General features: G+C 41.7%; 2 protein-coding genes across 11 annotated transcripts in view; one reads left to right on the top strand and one right to left on the bottom strand.

Annotated features, from left to right (window-relative positions):
* Positions 1-787: 787 nt before the first annotated feature.
* On the bottom strand, positions 788-9,740 carry e2f8 (E2F transcription factor 8). Of its 4 annotated transcripts, XM_071489959.1 has the most exons (14): positions 8,687-8,796; positions 8,109-8,267; positions 7,708-7,968; positions 7,461-7,614; positions 6,607-6,921; positions 6,180-6,341; positions 5,412-5,549; positions 4,983-5,195; positions 4,808-4,889; positions 3,910-4,402; positions 3,158-3,424; positions 2,913-3,048; positions 2,377-2,726; positions 1,394-1,710 (listed from the first exon to the last, which is right to left on the bottom strand). In XM_071489959.1, the coding sequence occupies exons 2-14, from the start codon at positions 8,160-8,162 to the stop codon at positions 1,543-1,545; spliced, it is 2,793 nt and encodes a 930-aa protein (XP_071346060.1). In that variant the 5' UTR covers positions 8,163-8,267; positions 8,687-8,796; the 3' UTR covers positions 1,394-1,542. The 4 variants fall into 4 exon arrangements, with proteins under 4 accessions (XP_071346061.1, XP_071346060.1, XP_071346062.1 ...); XM_071489960.1 differs by lacking the exons at positions 8,109-8,267; positions 8,687-8,796 and adding an exon at positions 9,444-9,740 and having other exon boundaries at positions 788-1,710; XM_071489961.1 differs by lacking the exon at positions 8,109-8,267 and having other exon boundaries at positions 8,687-8,822.
* A 2,160-nt stretch (positions 9,741-11,900) lies between these two features.
* nav2a (neuron navigator 2a) overlaps positions 11,901-24,727 on the top strand; it is a 215,282-nt gene continuing 202,455 nt past the window's right edge. For 4 of the 7 annotated variants that reach the window (XM_071489497.1, XM_071489500.1, XM_071489498.1 and 1 more), the window contains exons 1-2: positions 11,901-12,195; positions 13,306-13,973. In XM_071489497.1, the coding sequence (XP_071345598.1) occupies positions 13,893-13,973 (81 nt within the window). In that variant the 5' untranslated portion in view covers positions 11,901-12,195; positions 13,306-13,892. The remainder of the gene's footprint in view (positions 12,196-13,305; positions 13,974-24,727) is intronic. The other 3 variants (XM_071489496.1, XM_071489494.1, XM_071489495.1) reach the window with 3 other exon arrangements.

Here is a 24,727-nt window from a genome sequence, read left to right as displayed (position 1 = left end):
AACGCTTTCAGATTTTTGAATGGCTTGCAGACATAAATGAGATGTGTGAAAGCTCAACATCAACACTTCCAACCAGTGTCCTCAGCTTGTCTCTACGTGATTTATAAATAAAGATACTGTTTGTTAGCATTAATAAAACATCCTCAGTGTATTCACTGATGAATAGACTCCAGAGGGTTAAGGTTTATTCATTTCAAAGAATAACTGAAACTGTGAGGCTCCTCAGACTTATCCTGGTGCAATGAGCATCTGAATATGTTTATTATTAGATGTGATTTTATATATAATCTATAATTAAACTAAGGTATCCTGTGTCCAACAAGTAGAACCACTGAGCTGCTGATGACACTGTATAAAAAGTCATTAATATTTATCCTCTAGAGACCATGACAAATGATTACCTGATTAGCTGATTCACAGAAAATGCTCAACAATTTTGATACTGAATCGTTTCAGTCATTTTCCAAGGATACTGTTTTTAACAACGTGAAAATTTGCTGTTTTTCAGTGTTATATCATTGAATCTTTTTGGATGTCGGACTGAAAACAAGCAAATTAAGGTATCATTCTTTGGGCTGTGGGAACTTGTGATGGGCCTTTTTGGCTATTTTCATTTTATAGACTATAAATGATTAATCATAAAATAATCTTATTGATAGATAATAAAAATAATTGTTAGTTACAGATCCTTGACATATCAGTACCAAATCTCAATGCAGCAGATCCAATACTTGTGGAGATGTATCACTGTAGACCAAAAAAAAAACATGACAAAATGACAAAAATGTTCTTAGAAAAAGACATTAAAATTTATTTAGCTTTTTACATTTAGCAGGACAAAAGAGACAAAGGTAATTTCAATATAAATTAAACTCATCAAAATGTCTGATTAGTCTCACAATGTACCACAAATATTCACATATTCTCAGAAAATCATTTTTTAAAGGGGTAACAGTTAACATGTACATATGTGCAAAGGTGAATTTATTAGATTTTGCTCAGTGACAAAAATTATAATTAAACATTTTTTTCCAATCAAACTTGTCTTTCATTTAAAAGCATTCATCTGACCTGGGTGTGTTGTTCTCTATAGCACTGATGTGGCATTTTCTACTCTTGGTAATTTGAAGAAATAAAAGTATTCACATCCCCTGCATTAGCAGAAATAACTAAAGAAAAAAACAAAACAAAAAAACACACAAAACAAAAACAATAAGAAAACTAAATATCTTCCATTGAGTTATAAAATTTTAGCCCTGGGAATAACAGTTTCTACCAGCATCACGATTAATATGACAATAGTGTTCATGTGTATCTGGTGAACTTGGTTTGAAATGTAATTTCCACATGTCCACTGGGCCACAGCCAAAGTCTGCATGGCAGCTATTTTTAGAGCTGGCTGTGATAAGAATGAAGGCAGTGAGGCCGCTGAGAAATGTCCAGAGGTAATGAATCCTGTGAAATGCAAAGTAAAACACCCACCCACCACACAAACGCAACACACATACACACACAACGAACACAGACATCAGAGGGCTTTCTTCAGGAGTCCTCCATGGTGACGTCCAGCTTTCTCTGAGGGATGTAAACGGTTTTGGCAGCTGGGTGTCCGCCAGTGGTTACCACGGTAGCCAGAGGTGAGAGGGAGACTGGTGTGTGGAAGAAGCTGTGCTGGGGTAGCCCGGTCCCTTTAGGGGTGGTCATCAGAGGCTGGACAACAGACAGCGTGGAGTTAGTAAGACTGAAACAAATCAATCAAAGCAGCCTGTGTTCCCAGCAACAATGTTCCTGTTACTCTGGATAATCTACAAACCTCACTGTGAACAGTTTTCATAGGAGCAACTCGTCCCAAACAAACAGTTCTCATGAAAGCTGCTGACAGTTTCCACCACAGATAAGTCAAAACCCCTGCACTCAAAACGGAAACTGACTGGCTCTATAAAAATAACAGTTATAGGGGTTACATTGGTACAAAATGATCAAAAACACATCAGTACGGCTGTTGTTGAAAAGCATCAGTCACTCTACAGATACTTCACCAGGCGCTGTAGAGAGAAATCTGACGACTTCCTCTCTACCACAACTTTTCTGTCAAGTATTTCTATCAACTTGTTGATATTATCAAGTTGACATTTGGAATTTGACATTTAAGTTGTGGTACATAATAACATAAAAAAACATTAAAAGGGCAACAGGGCCTGAGATTTTAGTCCTAACATCATTACTACTATTTAAGTGACATTACTTGACTAATTTTCTTTGAGCAGGTTGAGCTGTTTAGAAAACTATGACCTGTAAATTCATTGAAATGTCCCATTCAATTCAAAGGGTAAAAAGCAATGAAGTTGCCGTCTGAACAGAGCAGAGTTTATGTACCTGTTGTACACTGATCAGGGCCACAGGCTGTGCAGACACGGACTGCTGCACAGGCACAGGGGACACGGGTTTGATGAAAACCATGCCTCTCTGCTGCAGAGCCAGAGGACCTGGCAGCGGGCTGGGCAGGGTGTTGGTGTGCTCTGGAGTCTGCGGGGCAGCGAAGGCACTTCCTGGGCTGGAGCCTGAGATCAGACCCAGGTTCTGCAGGGTGAAGTTGAGGATGGCAGGACTGGGGCTGTGGAGGTGGTGAGCCTGCTGGGTGGGGCACGGAGAGTCAGCAGTGGCAGCGGGTCTGTGACGGCGAATGCTGGTGGGTGTAATCTCCAGGGCTTGGGCAGGTCTGGAGCCTGTTGACCACAAAATAAGAACAGTCCAGTCTTGTTTCTTGATGTAGCCGTTCATGGTTTCAGACTCTTAGTCTTATCTACAGTTTCAGGAGGTTGTTATTTTTCTGTTTTATATCTTTGTAAATTGAATACCTTTGGGGTCTGGACCTCAAATCAACATGTTATCACATTTGCTGCCATATTTACCTGCAGTTGGTGTTTGGTAGATGCTGTAAGTGGGAGTTGAGGCTTTGCTGCTTTCTACACCTGAACCTTGAGTTTCCTTGTAGCTGATGAGGGACTGCTGGGAGATGGGGATCAGGTATCCAGCTGGTACTAATGTCTGGATGGGCAGAGAAATAGATGTCATACGTACTGTTCAAAAACACAGGTAGTTGAAAACCTTCCTGGTGTTAGCTGGAGCCCAGAGAGCAGCGCGTTTGTGTGTTTACCTCAGTGTGGAGTTGTCCTGGTGTGAGGGGTATAGCTCTGACTGGTGTTAATCCCGCCTCGCTGTCAGAGTTAACCATTTTGTCCTCTCTGTCCAGGAAGGTTTCCAGGCTCTGCTCTAGTGTCTGATTGGCTACAGCACCACCGGGGGTGTTGACAAACTCCGGATCCAAGTGGAGGGCGCGAGGCGAGGGCCGGCTGGAGAGCTGATTGCCTCGTCGGGCCCTCAGACGGGCCTGCAGGATCTCACACAGCTTTGGAGAGGTGCCCTACAGGAGACAGGGTGGGAAATACTGTATGTCAGAAACAAATAACAACAAGACACATTATTGATTAAAGACCACATGCCCTTTAAGTTTTTGCTGTAGGGAAATTAGATTAAGACTAGCCTCTTGCTTTTTAGTAGAATTGATTCAATCCACCTGAAACCAGTTAAATTGAATGATTGTACTTGTGCATTATTCTGCACTGAGACAGCAAACAATCTTTGGCTCCTTAACCTTCTAGAAAAAAAAGCTAAATGTCTGCACACTGGTTGTGAAGTACCTCTGGGCGTGAAGTTACACTTCCCAGAATGCCAGCAAAACTTGGCTGTATTGTGCAGTGTTGTTTATTGCAACTCTGGGTAAATATTTGTCCTTATTTCTATTTCTATAATAATGTTTCAAAATGTTTTATTTTAGAACAACTTCCCTTTAATCAGTCAAAATATTAATAAATGTAAAGGTTGAAATAGTATATTTATTTTTTCTACCTTAAAGTTGGGGTCAGTCCTCTTGGCTTTGGGGGGGCTGCTCTCTGAGGCTGAATCTGAACGCAGTCGTTTGAGCGTCAAAGGGCTGTCGTCTGTCACCTTGGAGCTCAGCTGGCTCTTAGCTGCTGACTGGCCCGTTGGACTCTGCCCAGTCCTATCCTCAAAAGTCATAGAGCGCACAGCGAGGCTGGTCGGCTGCGGCTTGGCCAGAGGGTTCGGCCTAAGGGAAGAAGGGTGCAAATATACGGCGTAGGAGCCGCTCCCCCGCTGCTGAGGTAACAGGATGGGGATCAGGGGTGAACACTGTGCAGGGATGTAAGCGACGGAGCCTGCGGGCTGGGCTGCCAGTGGGGTGTGTGGGGTGAGGTGGACAGTACTGTTGACTCCGGGCTCCTGGGTCGGAGTTTGTAACCGTGCCTGAGGCGGTTCCATTGAATTCAAGGAAACTGGCTCTAGCCTCACAGCAGCCGGTTTTGGATCTTCAGCTCCAGTCCTGAAACAGAAGCAGGAGTCTTGTTTGACAATCCAGATCTACAATGACACTGTTGTAAAGTGGGGAGCTGAACCTGTAGAATGGTTTATGGGTTAAAACCACTGTACGTTAGCAGAGATTCTAGTCTGCAGTTTAGTTCCATAAACGTCACTGCTAGACCTGACAAACACGGAATAACGTTGTATAAATTTTTTAATTTGTTAAATTTATATCACAAATTATTTCTAGTGTCACTTATCCATTTCAGGGGCTGTCAGGAAACAACATTTTCAGGTGAACTTTATTCTGCACCAGACTTCAGCAGCATCCTTATCAACCTTAACAACTTCACTAATGGAAAAATGCACCAGATTTCATTTAAAGAAGCCCAAACACTTCGGGCTGAATAAACAGAACCAAACTTACACAGACTCCTGGTCGAGTTTGATCTTACAAATGGCAGCAAGCTGGGCCATTTTGTTTGGGAAGTCTGTGATTGATGAATCACCTGAAGATAAAAGAGGAAAAGATTGGATGTGAGTATCATCATGCCGTTCATAAACATAAACCACAACAGTAACCTTGTCTGAAGAATACTCACTGAGGGAACTCTTCACAGGACTGCTGGGAGCTGAGTTGATCTTGCGTCGGTCCTCCTGAATGCTCTTTGCCAGTTTTATGAGGGAGGGGTGACGGGTGAAACTGCGTTTAGCCCCCGGTGATGAAAAGAGGTTTTTAGCACAGTTGTCTACAGACGCACGTGACTCCAGGACATTTTTCTTCTTGGATGGACATTCAGCGGAGCTCTCCACATCTGAAACAAGAGTTTAATGTTTAGAAACTAGGGGATGGTAATTTTACACATCACCAGCAGCACTGGCCTTTATAACTCAAGAGAAACTCAAAGTCCTGAAATATATTTCAGTTTATACAGCTGTTTGTACATGAGGAAAAAATCCCAACATTCAAAAATAAATAAATATAAAAATGATAAAGAATAACTAAATGGGAAAAAAGGGTCTGGTGATACCTTTGACTTGTGGGAATTCTTCGAGGCCGACCCATTCAAAGGCCGGTTTCCTCCCCCTCTCTTCTGTCACGTGGACTTTCTCGATGAGCTTCAGGCTCCGTAGAACATTAGCTATGTCGTAGAGCCGGCGCACTTTGGCTAGAAACACATGAGCAAACAGCAAGATTACCTACTGCCAACAGACAGGCACACAACATATTCTGCCAATATATGAACAGATAAATAATCACCCACCACAGAAACTGCATGTAAGACTTGTGTGTCCAGTTGTACAATGTTTGTTCACAATATCAAAAATAAGTTTTTTAAAAAAAATGCACGCTCACTGTGTAAATAACACTGAATCAGCACGGGAAGCATGGAGCGTTGTACCTGTGCTTTGATCATGTGATACTGGTTATAAATGTATTTTATTATAGACCTTCTTAACAGATTTAAACAGCTTTACACTGTAGAAAGTAGCAGTAGCACATTAGGAGGAGACTTTATTTACAGATATATTGAGATCCTGAGATATCAGCTTTATACCATCTGCACACGCCCTCAGGCTGTCCACACTGTTAAAATCACATCTAATGATCTGCTGCGAGTATATTACATGTTCTGTGTCATTATTTATGCAGGCACAAGATGAAAAATAAGGCATCTGGAACATGCTGGCAGTGAAAGAAATGGTTTTTCTCTAAGATGTTATCTAAAAATCATACACCAGCACCATTTTACTTTAGCCCTGACGAACACACTTTATATAGCAGGCTCTGTACTCACTCTTGAACTTGTTCTTGTCTTGATCTGCACCCTGGTCCTCGCCGATCAGGATCTTCGCAGCCACGTCCAGGCTGACCACGCGAGGATTGGACACCAGAAAGAGCATGACGAACTTCTGGCTCATCACCCGCAGAGATTTGTCCTTCCGACTGTTAACAGAGGCTGGACAGGACAAACAACAAGTCAAGAAGTGGATCTTTAGTATTACTATGAATTACTAAACTAGCAGGTTCCTGTACTTTTCTCTTAAATATTTAAGTTTATGAAGCACTTTTCAACTTTTTGTGGTACTGTTTTGAAGATAAGGATCAATTTCACAGACTCTCACGGGATTACAAGGGATTGTTTCAAGAAATATGGCAGAAAACATAATTAAATGAAGCACATGTGGATCTAAAATATTACAGAAGACTCTCCAGCGTCTCACCTGCTTTGAACTCTACTCCTGGGAGCTCCACGAAGAAGAGCTCCTTCTGTCCCTGCTCCCCGCCCTCCAGCTCCACCACCTCCTCGTTCTCCTTCTCTTCGCCGTCAAAGTCGAACTCCTTGTCCAGGAGACGCTGCCGGATCTGCTGCATCTGCTGACCGTACCGGTGCTCCTCTCCCACCCGCTTCAAAATGGCCAGAGTCTGAGCCAGTTTGGACCGGCCGTGCCACGTGTAGCGGTTCTTCGCGGAGCGGCTGACCATGTGCAGGCTCTCCAGCACGTTCATGATGTCGTAGATGCGCCGGCGCTCCACATCTGTGCAGACGAAAAGAAAAAACATTGAAATCATCGCACCAAACTGTTTACAGGAAACTACTTTGAGTTGTCTGGTGTAAATATGTTGATTTGCCAGAAAGTATTTGTTTACGAGAACACAGGAGGCCTCACATACAGAGAGGCCTCTGGTACATATCACAATATAATGTACATCAGATGATATATATTATTTTATCTGTATTGTCCTGACTATCTTACAGTGTAATAAACATGATTATGATTAGAATTAAATACATTTCACAATAAAACATTATTTTGCCAATTTGACATTTTTACTATATTTTCCACAGACAGTTATCTGTAAATATTTGATCATTTAATTTAAAAAAAAAATCCATCAGTTTTTGAAATGTAAGTATTTGCATGACTCTCTGTGTCCACTAATTGAAACACAATTGAAATGAAAGCAACAGTTAGCTGCTACGCTTATATCTGACTTTGAGTGTGAGCATGATGGATGGTTATTGTGTAAGTGTTTCTAGTGAAAGCGACAACAAAGAGTGATGCAGACGACATACTGAGCTCAGTGGCCACATCATCCAGGCAGATGTCGTTGTTGCCGGTAGGGTTTGGATAATCTGGGTAGCGGGCGAGGAACTTGTGACAGAGCAAACCCAGACTCTTTTCTTTTCTGCTGATCATTTTCTCAGACTCTTCTCCGTTTTCAGTGTCCTACAGAAAGACAACAGAGAGCATATTCCTTTAAACACCTCGACCTATCAGAAAGTATCTATCATATATTATATGTATGTATTTTTTTAATACCTGTGTAGAGTCAAGACCTTCCCGCCCGTCATTGTCCATGCACAGCTCCTTCTCTCGGTTCCTGATGTCAGGACTAGCAGCACTGATGAGCATTTTAAGGTTGGAGGTCGGCGTCCAGGGATCAACAGAGCCCACTTCCCTTCCTTTTTTAGGTGTAGTAAGGGGACCCATGGTTTGCTGGTTCTTCACTGACACTGCACACGTGCCAAATAATTTCTCTGGGGTATTTACAGGAACCAGGGGTGCTACAAAGCCATCATCCTAATCAGCAAAAGGAGAAAACAAAAAAATTAATGTCTATGACACAGGCCCACTCATTCCTACTGAGGTAGATCTCTGAGATATTTCTCATAGAACAACTTGTATCTGAGGAACATGTAAATTCCTCTCCACTTACTGACCTTTGAAGGAGATTTCTGGGTCAGTTTTTGAGATTCAAGCGCTGTACTTGACATTTTTCACCTTAGCATATGGAGCATATCAGCTGGGATTTATTATAGTGATTCATGTTAGGGATGGGTCAAAGCAAGGCCGGATTACCAACTGGGGAAAACAGGAAACTGCCCAGGGGGCCCAGATGCCTCAGATTTACTGTACTGTGTATTTCTGTACATTATTTGATTAATCCTGGATTTACTCTAACCCTGATCTTGAAGTGATTTTGTTTGTAGTTTATAATGAGCCCGTTTGTTGTAAAGTTGGTTTTTATCAAATTGGGAATAAGGAAATATGAAATAAGGAAACAGTATAATGGAGTTCAATGGGGGCTGAGCTCCTTGTATCAAGGGAAAAAGCGGCTATTAACTTATACTAGCTAACATTTATTCCTTCTAAACTTTAAACACATTCAACTTATTTTTCCTACATTATTCTAGTATGTCTAGTGTATTAATTATAACCATTAATTAAACCCCGTGACTTTAAGTTAGTAAACATTGTTCGTTAATTATTTCAGCACTATATTTTCACAGAGCCTTACCGCTTTTTGAGCGCAATATGTTTGTCGGGCACCCACATTTTCACACTACCGTGACAACAGAGACGTCAATAATAAATTGATAATCGAACTGAACTATCCCCTGCCTTTATCGGATAGTAATATTGATCAAAAAAATCAGTTTAAATCTAATCAAAACACCAGCTCGATATTGGCGGTAACTGACGTACGTTCCATCGAATCCTCGGGCCCAACGGACGCAGTGGGCACCGCCCCTTTTTGTGTGAAGCAGCCAATGGGAGCGCGGCTCTGAGGAGCGTAGCGGAAGTGAAGGTTGTCCCGCGCAGGTGAACTGTTTTTGAAATCCTTGGCGCGGAACGTCTGAACGAGAGCGGCGGCGGCGGCGGCCTGTTTTAAACTGTGATCGTTTTGTGGTCAAGTCTGAATCACGACTAACGTTACAGGAAAACGTTGCTGCGTGTTCAGAGGGAACAGGTTTAACAGTTTAACGTCTGTTGTCACGTAGCCCGCTACTGGCGCCCGCCGTCTGATAAGGTTTGGGACCGGAGATAACTCTCTTAACGAAACACAGAAAAACCGGACAATCCAGAAACTTTTCACACATCGGAGGCTTTAATCTAAAGCTTTAAATAAACGATAGAGCGGGATTACACGGCCTGTGTGTGGATCAGTTTACGACGGGGGAGCGGTAACCTAGCGACACCGAAACTACCGCTATAGTTGAACGAAACGCTTTGATTTTCTTCCATTTTAAGCTAAAAAACATGTGTAGACTCACCCGAATCCGCGAAACAAGCCTTGTTCAGAGGTATTTTCCCATACTCTTGGTATTGTGTTGTGGGTTCCAGCCTCCAAATGTGGATTTTTTTTTTTTTTTAACACAAAATGACAAGTTTCCGCGTACAAAGCAGCAAAAGAAAACGAAAAAGCCCAAAGTGAAATAGTACAAAATGTGTGCGGGTGTCCGGATGCTTTCCCCCCCGCTGCAGGTAAACAGTGGCCTCGCTTTGGTCAACTTTACTACAGTGGAGAGGAGTTGGCCCAGCCGGGTGAGTGACCAGCCTTTGGCCCGCCCAGTGTAAGCATGCTGCTCACGTCAGCTCTGCACCGGCCCTGCACTTCCTGCCTGCGGGAGATGGGCGGGCCCACACGGGCACATGTAGTCTCATAGACGGCAGTATCCAGGTCCTTCACTGGAAGAATAGCTTCTTAATCTCTCACGTCTGTCTTAAAACAATAGTCAGACATTAAAACAGGTCATTAAAAAACCCCCTTCCCTATGCACTTTCACTGTAAGTGTGTATTTGTAAGTTGAATCTATTATGAGGCTAATCAAATCAGATGGATATCTTCCTAAACTTGCAGTCTTTTTAATACAGATAAATAATACATACAATGATATGAATAATACATATAAACTTTGGTTGAACTTCTGGATACAGTTTTTAATGGCCAGTATAAACAGGAGGAGAAAAAAAATCCTCCTAGTGTCACCTGAATATTGTTTCACAACAGACATACTGTGATCATTTAGGTAAAAGTATGAAAACCACACTGCAAAAACACTTTGATAGAAGTAAAGGCATTGAAAATGTTACTTGGATTTTTCATCAAATTATTATATAAATGAAAGTATAATCAGGAAGATTTACTTAAAGTAACAAATGTGAAATCCAGAAGTGGCCATTAGCTTACATTTCCATATAATCAAATAATTATTACTCATGTAAGCAGTGTTTTACTGTGGGTGGTTGAGGTGTGGCTTATTTTTATCTGTTTTGTATGTGAGTACAACTAATTATTATTGTAACTGTGGATTAATCTGCAGCTTTTTAAAAAAAAAAAATTAATTGTTTGGTTTATAAAAACTCTGAACACAGCAGGTCCATCACAAAATGACACAGTCACATATAGTTTTGTCCAAAAACCTCAAAAATTATCAAAAATGAATCGGAAAATATTGAAATGATTTAAAATGAATGCAGATAATCACGATGCTTACGTGAAGCGATGGCACACCGAGGCCACATTCTACAGTAAATAACCAAATTAACATCATTTTGTGGTCAAACCCTTTGCATGGTTTACATGATTTGATTATTGGGTAATTCTGCAAAGATGTTTAGCTGCTAACAGGAAACATTTTAGCAGCAGCACAAAATAAGAGACAGAGGGTGGAGGGATGGAGGGATGGAGGATGGAGGGATGGAGGATGGAGGGATGGAGGGATGGAGGGATGGAGGGACCCTGCGCTAGGTGGCGGTACAGCTCTCCATACTGGGAGTCGCCATGGAAACCGACTGGCGCCTTCAAGGATGCTGGGAGAGAACAGCGGAGCGCGGAGCATCCAGTGACGTAATGTTACGGATGTGAGAGAAAGCGAGTGGGGACCTTGATGCTGTCTTCAGGTGCTCCTCGTAAATTAGAGCTCCCACTTGGAATGGGTTTCGATTAAAAATGGACCCTCATATCAGCAGTCAGTGGGTAATCATGGTAAATATGTCTGTCTTGGAGCAAGAAATAAAATTCAGTCCTTTGGTAATGGTCTGGTGTTGGATTATAAACTTTTTAAAGCTATTACGTGTTACAATTATAATACTACCAGAGCTAGAGCCAGAGATCTATTCCTATTTCCTAAGTATACCTATTGATGTTGCAGGTCATCGTATAATGACTACTTTCATGACCAAATGCCAAATTCTCCACAGTCCAAGATGATACTTTCCAATGTCTTTTTAATGATGCCTTTCAAGAATTTCCCATCATAAATTAAAGTTCAGCATTTCTTGAAAAAATAGCTATTTTTAATCAATAAATCTGTTAATTATCTTTTCAGTAATCTTTTCTATCTATAAAATGTCAAAAATAGAGTGAAAAATGTCCATCACAATTTTTCACAGCTTAAGATGACACCACTTGTTTGTTTTGTCTGACCAGCAAGATATTCGGTTCACTATCATAAACAACAAAGAAAAGCATAAAACTCTTCATATCTGAGAAGCTTGAATTTAAACTATGATCGACTAACTGATAATACAACAACTTTTTACTGATGAGTAATAAAAATCAGTGATGATAGTCAAGAATGTGTAGGTTTAACAAATTATAGGACTATAAAAGTGCTGCTGGAGTAATGTCAGATCCAGCATGTATTTTCCCTAGTTTAAAATTTGTGAGAGCTATTCGTGAAAACAGTTTAATGACAGCGAAAAGGAAAACAAACTTTATTTATGCAACACACTGCAAAACAAAGTCACAAAGTGCTTCACAAATTGCAAAGCACTAAAACGCCTGGTAAAAGAAATAACCTGACTAGAAACACTAACAGAGAACACAACCTAGAGCGTTTAAGCTAAAAGGGGAAAAACAAAAAAAAAAAAAAAAAAACAATTGAAAGAGGTTTGTGGTTATTTCCGATAGCCCGTGAACGCCGCAGCGGGCTGCTCCGCTCGCAGCCAGAGGAAGGGACAGCGCTGCACACGAAGCAGGGATCATCTCCGCCGGGAAGGACAGAGACAGAGTAGTGCGGGGTGAGCATCATTTCTTCACACGGAAACTCTTCTCTGATGTTTATTTCTTCTCCTAGTTTATTTGTTGTTGGTTAATTAAGCCAATCAGGGACAGTTTCCAGAGAGCTCGGAGCGGCAGCCGCACTGCCGGGCTCACTCTCTCCTGCAGGGATGCTGCAGCAGCTCAGACCCTCGGTTCCAGACCGCAACTCTTCACTAAATGTTTGTCTGTGTTCAAACGGAGGCAACAAGGTCATGTTTTTGACAACTAGCACAGCTGCGTAGCACAATAGCAAGTTTGTGACCACGAAAAAGTTAGCTAGTTATGTTTTGAAGAAGTGTGTGTGACTGGTGAAAAGCCCACACCTGCAGCAATTAGCCGGCGGTCTGTTGATTAACCCGTGTCCTATATGCAATAGGTACAACTCATACCTTGATATTCTACCTTTGTCTCATTGTCAGTAAATCCCATGGAAGGATTAAAACCAACCATGAAATGATCCTGCAGGCAAGTTTTTTTTTCTGTATAAAATCTCAAAAAGTATTAAAAACACATCAGTGAGCCACACTGTTGCACTGGAGTCATGTTCATCCACTGCATTGGATGTGTACACTGTATTATTTGTTTTGAGTCAGTCTCATACTCCATCTTGCTGCTGTAAATACTCACTCCATGTGCATTAATGCTTGGCTGAAAGCAGTTCCAAATATGCACCTTTGCAGTAACATTTGCTTTAACCAACAGTGCCCAGCTGTTTAAGGAAATGACTGAACTTTTGGAAGGAGGAATAGGTTGTAATGAGCTTGTGACTGAGTGCCACAGACAGGTTGTAAAGTATATAGAGATGGACTAACACATTGTTGGTTTTGGTCTTTTCATTGGATGTGTTGCGAATAATAAAAAAGTACAATTTCAGCAGTCTTGTAAATATACTTCAGGTCAAGAGGAGCTTATGTGTTTATCAGATGTGGTTTATCTGGTGTGTACATACAGAGGGCTCCAAAAGACTTTTGATCCCCACTGTAGCTGCGTTTAGCTTGTTTGTATGATGATGTATCTCAAGTTCTTTGCGACACCACAGCCTTTGCTCTCATGTTTCAATTCAACTCTGTTTTCTTTCTCCACACAAGCACTTGTTCGCTGTCAGGATACCAGACGTGACCTTTGCTGTGAGTGACACCAGCTTTGTGAGTGACATCTGCTTTCGCTGGACAGTTTTTTTTTTTTTTTTTTTAATACTGGTGGATGTTCCCTGAACCCAATTTTGCTTTAGAAACCAAACCTGCCCACATCTTCTCTCCAGTGGCCCACAGATCTAACCTCACATCGTGATGATCACATCCTCCTTTAAGATCTGATGATGTTTTTCAGATCAAGAACCATCCTGGTCATCTTCAGTTCCTGCTCTCTGTCCTGATGCTCACTTCAGGCCAGCCACTCTTCACCAGGAACTGCAAAGAAAAACCATCAAGAAACGATATGACTGAGACACGGCATGTGGCTGAGGTTGGATCCCCCCAGAGGTTGGGTGCCATCTTTTTCATGAAGCAAAGTTGATGGACAGACGGTTTTTCCTTTTTTTGGACAGACATTCATGCACCACAACTGGGAACCAAGTGGGAAGGGGACTGAAATACTGTGAGCAGGTATTTCCCTTCATTCCCAATAAGGATATTTAGCTGTGGAAGAGCCTGAGGACTCACTCACTTATGGGAAGATGGAGGCGGGAGCAGAGGCTAGTCCACAACAGCACCCGAGGAGGAAACCTGTGCTGCACGGCTTGGAGGACCAGAAAAGGGTGAGTTAGTGACTGATCCTCTTTTATCCTCCAAATCTAGCCGTCTGCTCTGTGATGTGTGACAGTTTGAGGGTAGAACAAGGATGAGTGGGTGCCTTTGAGTGTGGAGTGGACAGGCAATCTTTGAAGGTAGAGTCTGAATGTTGACATTTGAGTCTGGATAGTTTGATGCATAGGTGGTCAACAAGCAAAGCAAAACTGTTGCTGCTTAACTTAACATCCCCTGACCTCTTTGAAATTCTACATTTAGATTCAAAGTTGTCAATAAGAAAACATCCAAAATAATTTGATTTATTGCAAAAAAACAAAAAGCCTTTGAGGCCTTTCTATATATCTGCAGTCTGACCTAATCTGACCTTCCCGAGGTGTCAAAGGAAGCATAACAGGACTGATTCAAAGCCAAAGAGTGAGTGAAATTATCAAGGCGTCTGTTAAGTCTTCTTTGATGCTTTGTGGTCGTGTAGAATTACTTCAGCAGTCTGCACTAAGATTGATGGAGTACTTGATGCCGCAACTCATTTCCCCCATATCTGCTCCGCTCTGCATTTTCCACATGATGTTGATGTAGTGCTGTTGTTGTATGCAAACCTCATAGCTCTGGTTCTCCTCCTGGTTTTCATGGCTTGCCTGTAGATGAAGGATTACTCGGTCCTCTGTAGGATGAAAGTAACTGACAGCTCCTTGGGTGTATGAACCCTTTAATGTGGTGGTGGACTGAATTTCTGCAGCTTTCCTGCAGTCAACACTGACTCAGCTGACTCACAGGTTTAATGCTACATCCACCGCTCCGTTTACAATGTGTTTACAGCTAAGGTAGCAAAACAGGAGGGATCCCCAAATCCTCTGGGTGGGTGACCTCATCTCGGTTTCCAACACGGGGTCCACCACTCGGAGCAGCTGAGGAGTAGACAGCTGCTGAGGTCGACACGGTCACAGCGTGCATGGTGGAGTTTGGTCAAGTCTGGTTCTGTTTCAGTTGGTGTGGAGGTTTGTTGGGCTTTAGTCCCTCTGTTAAAGGTGCACCAGGGATCAGATATATAAGATTTATTCCTTTTTCTCATTTCTTTCCCTGTCCTTCCCGGTCCTCCCCCGGTAAATTATTGATTCGATCAGGTGTGTTAAATTAGGCACACGGGATTATGTAGAACATGAATATTAATTGATCCCACCAAAGCCCCAGCTGCTGTTTTCCAATTTTCCAGACTGCCGAGCCTCTTTCTGGAAGCTAAGTGGCACAAGGACTGAAGCATCTCCGTCTAGTGTTTGGATGCAGCATGGAGCTAAATATTTACAAAATCCCATCAAAACTACTTTTTTTTCAACAGACCCCGATGCCATTCATAAAGTGAGTTTTTGCTCTTTGTATACTCAATGAGTTATCAGCAGCGACATGTCGAGATTTTGTTGGAAGCCTCAGTTGCAGCTGCAACTGTGGTGGCATCATCGGACCAGACGAGGCCCGGCGTTATCCAGGGAAGAGCTGTGCTAGACTTAGCCAATACTCACCTTCCCTCTTAATGGACATCAGCCGACTTAAATAAATTGAAAGTACTGAGGTAGGAACGTGGACACACGGACACTCATTGTTGGAGAATTACCCCGGGCTCCCATGCAGTAAGATTCAATGTCCCTTGACAATTACCTAGGCTGTGTGAGTTCACGATCCTATATGTGATACTCGCCCCAGAAGGAGGTAATTGGATTTTGCTCTCCTCGTAGATTTACTCTCTCAATTGTCCTCTGCTCCATATATTAATGTTCATTGAGTGGCAATCATGGACCTACATGGGAAAGCAGAGAGGGATGTATTGTATTGTAGTGAATCATGTTTGATGGAGCAGAACTGCAGACTATCAGAAACCTGCCTATTTGTAGTCAGTCTGTATCTCTGAGCTGGGATTTCATGAGATTTGATCTTTAGTGTTTTGTATTGTAGCTGCAGTTAAGGAAGGATTAAGGATGTACACTGTGTCCATTTTATCTGTGCCTTTCAGCGCTTCCCTGTACTGTACTATTAACTTTTTTTTTGTAATGTTCACATTTTAGTTCTTATTGGAGGATGAGAATCATGTTGTGCGTAACCTTTAAGAACCAAACTCATTAAAAGTGCTTTTTCTTCTGTGATGAATTGGTATGTAACTATACTTTGCATCAGAAGTTGTTTGGTTTGACCGAATATTACTTGGTTCCCAAAAACATACTACATGTACTTTTTCCTAGTTACTAAAAACATGTTTTTTTTGTCTGACAGCAGCACTCTATAATACATATTCATCATTTTTGATTCATGCGTTGCGTCTCCTCTGTGTCACAGATTTGTGAGAGCTAGCGTGAAATTAGGTTGGGAAGATTTAAATACCTGTGAACTCCATGTCTATACAGGCATGCTTCATTTACTGGAGCACAGTCAAAGAAAAAGAGCTCTGAGCTGATCTTTGATTAACAATGTCTCTGCAGCATATGGGATATCCCCGCCTCCCATACACCCTGGTTCTTGAGAGAGCGCTAATGAAACACTGAATTCTGTGTTATTGAACTGCTCCTTGATTTATATCCTGACCTCACACTGCGTTGTTGTGTTACTGCACAGCACAGTTTTACACCACTAACGTTGCACCCAGTGTTAAAGTGCAGACAGTGTTGATATAATAAGTCTTCCTGCGTTTTAAGACTACATACATGTTTGGTGAGAAAGCAGTGCTCACAATGTGTTCCTTATGCACAGCCAGGGTTCATTATGCTTAAGCGTGAGATCTTTCAACACTAATTTCAATGCAAAAACTGTATGTTTTTAAACTAAAGACTGAGTCCGACAGCAGATCTCAACACCTTCCAGTCCAGCAGTGTCTCATACAGATGACGAAGGACATTCAGAAGGTGACAGAGAGCATCCTCTAATGGAATCTATTATTGATTCAACTCAATGAAGATGAAAAGGAATGTGACACTAATTGCTCAATCAGAGCGATTGGAAATTATGTATTTATTTTCATCAGTCTAGTCTCTGACTGCTCATTAAGAAGCGTTTGATACGGTTGGGCGGGGCTCTGTAGGATAATGAGGTGTTTATGGTGGATGTGTGTGCTGCTGACTGCTCCGTTGCAGTCATTCTGTAACACTCTCATAATTAGTTAAGAGACACAGATGAGTGGGAAATCCTACACGGCTTTGTTTATTTCCTTCACAGGATGGACTTAATCCGAACCTCAGGTTACAAACTCAGCAGGAGAGGCCTGGTTAGTAAACTTCAAAGTTTCTTTCCATGGCTGCCAGACTTTGAATGGTCCAGTGATGAGAGACTTGATGATGAGACACCGGCTTGTGGGCCAGGGCGATAAATGATAGCAATATGTGCCAGTGATAGACACTTTATCAGCAGCAATAAGAAAAATATTTGATAGAAAGTTTTGTTCTTTATTAAAAATTACCAATAATGATCAGTCTGATATTAAAATGTTTATCATGATAACATTTCTGCCAGTATTAGCTTATTAATAGTTTAACTGACAAAATTGTTGTTATTATTATTATTATTATTATTATTATTATTATTATTATGAGAAATTATAGTCATCGTCAATGAGATTTAGGGTTTAGGGAAATCTGATTTTATAAAGTGATGTAAAGACAGTAGGCTATCAAACTGAAGAATGCTATTTAAGTTAGTGAGCCTACATACCTGCATGCTAACATGTATGCCAGCACTCACTCACTCCATCCATCCATCCATCCATCCATCCATCCATCCATCCATCCATTCACATGCATCCATTCACATGCATCTATGTAACCCCTGCAGCATATCCTGGGGCTGCCCTGGCTTGTCCTCCTTGTTGGATGATCCTGGAATACCTCCACAGGGAGGCATCAAGGAGACACCAGGCATCCTTATCAGATGCCGAACCACCTTAACTGGCTTCTTCCTCTACAAAGTCGCAGCGTCTCTCCTTCTATCTCCTCCTCCACTTTTCTGAGCTCCTCATCATGTTCCTGAAGCTGAGCCCAGGCACCCTGCAAATGAAACTCATTTTAGTTTCTTGAATCCACAATGTTTGGCTCGTGGTGCATGGAAACATCTCCATTCATCACTAGTAGATCAGTTTAAGCCTGAATATTTTTCAGTTACATTATTTCCTGCTTCTGAGTAATGCAGTTGTTGGAACTACCTGCTTTATGTGGATTTTTAACCTGTATTCTGTTTGATAGACTACTGCTCTGAGTCATTTTGTTAACTTTACTATATTCGTTTTGACAAACAAAAATTAGTTGAGAGCATTTGCAGAGCTGACAAAATTGCAAAATTGAGCAGATGTCCCTCAGATAATCACTTCATGCTGAAAGAGTTTAGGTTTTTACGTTTTGATTACGACATACGCCTCAGTTGTATCAAATTATTATGCTTGTAAAGATAATAAAGGCAACAGAAAAATAACTTGTTTTTACTGCTGCCTCTACAGTATTTCCTCCAACCGTGGACATTTAGCCAGACATATGGGCAAGGTCACTGTGGCCGTACCCTCCCTCAGCTGCCAACCTGTTCATTAGGACTGCAACATCTGTGCTAACTACCACTTAGATTACTGCAGTCAGTGCCCTCCTGCATAATTCTCTTAAACAAGCTAACAAACAGCGAAGGCCATTTCTGTCTGCAGTGTACAGCACAGCACAGATTTTCAACCTGATTTAAATGATCTTTTTGCTCTCAGCGAGAATTGATGCTGGATTTTGACCCGAGGTTGAGACATCCATTAGACTTGGTGATCACCGCCCCAGATCATCTCCACTGCTACATTGGCCTGTTGCCTAGATATAGGGAGCAACCAGAGGGGTGACAATTTATCATTGACAGGGTTTGATTGATTGTGCGTGCCAGCCGCCCTGCACTGCTGGTATCTGAAACTAATTGAATGTAATATCAGAGAGATAGGATAGCGTGATGACAAATGAGCAGCCTTGTGAGATTATTTAGAACCTATTGTAGACATTATCCCTCTTTAACAGTTGCTCCTTTCCAGCCGGCCCGACTGGATTGCTCAGATAAATGATTACTGTCTTTAGCAATCACAAGGGCTAGCACTCATTATCTTATTTAGCTCAGGTGCTCTGTAGCTGAAACAGACACAAACTGCTTTCTCTTTAAGATTTTTTTTACAGCTAACCAATAAAAAAATCAGCATCTGGAGAAGGTTCTGGCACTTTGTGATAGTGAAAATCTTAATGTCTTGAAGGCTGCTTTGCCAGTGGAGATGAAGGCTCTTTTAGGCACCAGCTAAGCTTCTCTTGCAAACCAAGCAGCTGCACAGGAGAGACGGGGGATTTATTTTGGTGAAGGACTGTGTTTGCTCAGTCATGCAGCACTGACGAGCGTTGGGGCTCAGGGGTTTGGACCGGGGAAGGGGAAGGGGGGTCAGAGGGTGGAGGTGGGACCAGGAGCTCTGAGGCTGGGGGTGGGGAGGATGCTGCACTCAGGATGCTGCTTGGCCCTCAAGAGCCATCTGGCCGTCACCCTCTCCCCACACCCTGAGGGAGGGTGAAGGACAGGTGGCAGAGGCTGGTGGGATGGCCTGGACTTTAGCTATGGGGCCACACAATTGGCTAGCTGGGCCCCCTAATACACCGACCCATCACATACCAAATGCCTGCTCAGCTTCCTGTCAGGAAGGACATCCTTGATGACCCTGGAAAGAAATCTTCAATCAGTATTTTATGGTCACGTTCAGACCAACTACAGGATAATACATGCGCTGTTCATTTTTGGTGATTTGACTAATTTGAACCACAAAAAATCAATAAATACAGATATCAATTATATAATTGTGTATGATTGCTGCTTCTGTCCACATACATTCTTGAACAAAAACCAGCGTATTGTCTCTAAATGAGAATCATCTTCGCATACAGTACGACTGGTACATCAATATATGACAGTTTAACAATATAAAACAAGATAAACGTGTGTGTCTATCTTCATCTAACAAAATAAAAAATGAAATAACAAACGTGTACATAAAAGCTGCATGTTTTCCCCCAGTTTTAATTGCATGAACAGATTTTTATTTTAGTTTAAGACAGTATTTCTGCCCCAAGCCTTCTTTAATTTTCTACCTTGCTTGGAGATGTGCTCTGTTTCATCAGGCACTATTGGCAACAGAACAACATACAGCTGAATCCGAACTGTACAAATCAACAGTATATCCACATTTTCAGTAGAGTTCCGTTTCTGTGCTGTGTGTGTGTGTGTGTATGGCCGCAGAAATGGTGCTGACAGTAACACACTCAGCAGGGTGTGTGATGGTCCGGCTGTTCTGACTCACACAACATTGTAATCCCTGTCTGGGGGTCAGTGGGTAGGATCTGGTTCAGTCTGGTTCAGAGGAGGTGCTCGGCAGATGAACAGGTGCTTCAGCTTGCTCCTGTGGCGATGGGGTTTCCTCTGTGCCGTAGTCATTGTGTCCATATACAAACATACACATCCAGAATGAGGCATTTTTTAATCATTTGAGCAGGTGGCTGTGAATTGGGAACAGTCTTTATAAATTAAGGACTTTTGTCTTTCATTTCATTGAATAATGAGGTTATAATTAAAGCTGAGTACCAGCGTTTGTCGTATCTGGGGAGAGCTTATTTTAAAGCCGTCTACCCCCTATCAGACTTTAATGCTGCTACCACTTTCACTGTTTAATTATTTTTTCCTGTAAGAGCACTTATTTTGATGAGTTCTTGCCAGTGGATATATTTCATATTATTAGGTATGCATTTTTTTCTCCACCTCAAGCTCATAAAAAAATCAAATCAAATCCATGTGCAGCACCTGTTAGGATAGCTCCAGGCTCAGGTTGTATGTGTATGTGACTGGAATAGATAGAAACAGGAAGGTGAAATCCTAGATTAAAAACAGCAAAGGTCCTCTTCCTGTCGTTTGCTGCCGCTCGGGTGTGAACGTGTGCAACATCACAGAGCCCCCAGATCAGCATGTGTGATACTGGAAGTGGCTTCTTGTTTGCATCATTGGCTTAATGTGTGTCCACTTTTTCCCTTTGTTATAGAAGGACGAGCCTCTTTTGTCTTGTGCCTGCAGTTATTGTGTGTGTGTGTGTGTGTGTGTGTGTGTGTGTGTGTGTGTGTGTGTAAAAGAGAGGGATTGAGCAGTGTTAAGAGCAGTTGTCCCAGCTTCTCCACATTATGTTTTCCCCAATCCCAGCCCTCTCATCTTGATCCTGGGAAATGCTGTCGGAATTCAGTTTTACACACCAGGAATTTTCCAAGTGATAAGCAGGGATGAGGGTAAAAAAGGTGCTGTTTTTCATCTGTAGCCCTGAGTGTGGAGCTGGAGGTTCTTCACGTTCCTGCAGCCAAGCCCCCCTCCCCAAATATACACACTCTCCACAGCCTCTTAACCTCAGCCCTACCTCCATTATTGAGCCCATGGTGTAAATCCGCCACATTTGGAGAGGAATAGTCAAGAGGAGGGGAAGGGAAGGTGGACAAACTCTCTCTACACCATCCTCCTTTGTTACCATGTGTTGGTCAATGAAATATTGCTGGACACAGTTTGCCTGCAGGGCTGTAGGAAATGCAATTGGCCCTGAGACCATGAATAATGGTACTGGTGGAAAATGGGGCTTTTTTTTATTCTTTCAAAGCTTGTTTTTCCAGAAGGAAAATTATATTTATGTTCTTATTGTTGCTGTAAATCTGATACATATTTTGTCCAAGAGCACAACACAGTGGGTTCATATTAGATCAAGCCAAAAGACATAAACCCTCACTTGAGTACTGTGCCACGGGTTACAGATAATAGTATATGTGTACAAGTGTTGAGTGGATACATCCAAGCTCATCCATTGTAGTGCTTTTGTTGGTGCATAGTGTCCATGAGATAATTTATTTGTGATCCTATGCAGGGATTACACCCTAACACTTCTTTTATCTCTCTGAATAAATAATCCTGTTTTATTCATAGAACAGATTTTCCACCAGTGGCTCTCCATGTTTAATCTGCTAAACCTGAAGTGATGAATCAGACAATGATTTCCTGTCTCCAGTACCTTCCCCCAGTCTCTCTCCACCTTCTCAGACACTGCTGCTGCTGCTTCTCCCTGCATCTTAATGCACTCTCTAGTCATTGCGCTGCAAAGGAGTCAATGTGGTGTTGAATCTGAGGGATGAATAACTTCTACAGCACACAGAGGTGGGAAGTAGCTAATTATAGCAGCTAGTTTCTGCACTTGAAGAACACTTTGCTGCTTGGATGTTAGATGTATTTTCTAACTTTATTGATAGTGCATTGAGTTCTGTGTTGGGTAACTAACACCAAATATGGACCACAAAGATATGTTTCATTTAAAATAATTATACTTCTTAAAATGATTTGATAACATTTTTAGCTGCTTCCCATGTGTAAAAAAATCTTCTCTCACTGACAACACACTTGAAATAGTCACAACTGACTTAGGCAACAAATTGAAAGATAGAATAACTGACTGAGAAGCAATTTTTCCCTGCATTTTCACTGTGATGTTTTTGTTTTTTCGTGTAGTACCCTTAATTTATCTCCTAGTTAATTAAGCAACCTTTTGAAAACAACAAAAACCTAACAATATATAGAAGTAATCAATATGTCGGCATTTAGCAGGGTTCATGTCTCTCTGGACTGAGTTCTTGCTCAGTGTTGTTACTGGTGTGATTACTGTCAGCAGATAAGGGAACCCTGCACTGTTTGTCTCTAAGTTGAATTAGGGGGAACGATGCTCTTAGTGGTTCAAATCAATGAAATTGGTGGATGTTAATGTAAAAATGTGGCTGATACTGCATTGACTTTGGTTGTAAAATCACTTAATGCATTTGTTTGATAAGTTCTACCCTTCATAACAAGAAAAATCAAGATAGTAATACCCCTTTTAATTATAGACACTTGATCTGTGTCTGCTCTCAACAGGCAGTTAATTTGATGGGAACATACTCAGACTTCAAATGATTTAAAGGTTGTGGACATTTACTGTTGTTCATACAGCAGCTTCCATGGTTGATTAAAATGTCTCAGCACTCTGTCGGTATCCAGATATCCGATGTAACGGCTCATTAGTGGGAATACCATAGGGATATTTGATATTTGTATCACAGTGGACCAGGACACATTCAGAATCCGGGGTTTCTGATCCCAGGAGGAGGTGTCGGGTGCTGGCTCAGCTCTATTTTGGAGGGTGGTGCTGCAGACATGGAGCTCTGTTGTAATTGAGCCATTCAGGTCCTTGGAGAGCACTGAGCTTAGCGTTAGAACAGATGTTTTTCATGTGGTTCTGTCTATAGCAAAGACACAATCAATGTAAATAAAGGGCAACAGAGATCACAGAGGGTCATGGTTTATGTTTCTGTGGAACACGAAAGCTTGTGAGTAAATATGTAAATGGTACAAGGATAATTAAGAGCTTTTTTTTATTTCCACTGTTAAAATTTTGAGTTGTCAGATATTCATGCTGTCACATAGACAAAACCTAAGTACTAAATTAGATTACAATGGTCTAAATTGGAACATATGCTCTTATAATATCTTTTAAAAGCCAGTAGTGCTGCAGGTTCGGGCTGTTTGTGAATGAAGCCCCATGTTGTTTTATTGTTAATATAGATAGATCAGAAATTATGCTTTTAGAAGTATTTGCAGAAATATTCAATTCATTCATTAGCCCACACTAGTAATCAAGCACTAATATGTTTTGTTCTCAAACATGAAATACAGTGGCTTTTATCAAGTTGCTTTCTTTTTTGTTGGATGAATTGATTGAAGTGCAAATAGGTTTTAACATCAGTGGATTTTTTTTGCCACGTGGGTTGAAATTCGTCTGCACTCTGTAATTCCATGTGTGAAATATTGGAACTTGCACTACCAAAATATCCCCACGTCCAATTTAAAATTAACACCTGGAAGCTAAAACGAAAATGGTTCCCCACTTTTCAGCTTGTATTTTTGAAAATCTAACAGCAGAAGTACAGAGGAACAGATGAACGGCAGAGAATTTCTCAGGGGTTGGGTGCAGCACAAAAGCTACAAACTTCACTGACTGCAAAGAATTTTGATGGTTGTGTTACAGTAGTTTGGCTGAATTTAGTCCAAAACTGACTTGAAATTTTTTGAAAAATACTTATTCGTGTAAAAAAATTGATTATTTATGGATCAAGTCTGTTGCAAGGGTCAGACCAGGACACAGAGGGGACACAAGGAAGCTTTGAAATTCAGGGTTAACCTGTATTGAATAATATGACATTTTTTACACACATCACCATCTATGACAGACCAGAGCATGTGAGAGAACAGGGAAGCCAAATAACAACACACAAACACAAACACACACACACACACACACACACACACACACACACACACACACACACACACACACACACACACACACACACACACACACAAACAAACATGCACAAGCATATGCATGCACACAGCTCACTGGGGTCAACACAAGGCTGTATCCCTGTTACCTTAATCCAGGACACCTACCTCCCACCTCCCTCCTCCTCTTCCCTTACAACCCCCATTCTAGTATCACTTACGCATATAATCAATACAGGCCCTCTGCTGTTATTGATCCAGGTACTATGTATACACAGCTGCTGAGCCCAGACTGTGGCCTCCTGCCTGGAATCAAGAAGCTAGAAAGAGACACTTGATCACCGGCACCTGATATTCCTCAGCCATCTCCAAGACGCGTCGAGCATAGGGAGATCAAGGCAGAACACGAACA

The sequence above is a fragment of the Trachinotus anak genome, unplaced genomic scaffold, assembly GCF_046630095.1.
Source record: "Trachinotus anak isolate AG129_WGS33_773 ecotype Australia unplaced genomic scaffold, CSIRO_AGI_Tana_v1 ptg000011l, whole genome shotgun sequence".
Lineage (NCBI taxonomy): Eukaryota > Metazoa > Chordata > Actinopteri > Carangiformes > Carangidae > Trachinotus > Trachinotus anak.
The sequence above is the reverse complement of the archived record's forward strand: the minus strand, read 5'-3'. Positions and strand labels throughout refer to the sequence as shown.

Coding starts and splice junctions, on each gene's coding strand:
- e2f8 (XM_071489959.1), bottom strand. CDS start 8,162: ATGTCAAGTACAGCGCTTGAATCTCAAAAACTGACCCAGAAATCTCCT. Junction 6,922..7,460: donor TGATGTGGCCACTGAGCTCA/GTATGTCGTCTG, acceptor TCGTCTGCACAG/ATGTGGAGCGCCGGCGCATC. Junction 1,711..2,376: donor CCCTGATCAGTGTACAACAG/GTACATAAACTC, acceptor TCTGTTGTCCAG/CCTCTGATGACCACCCCTAA.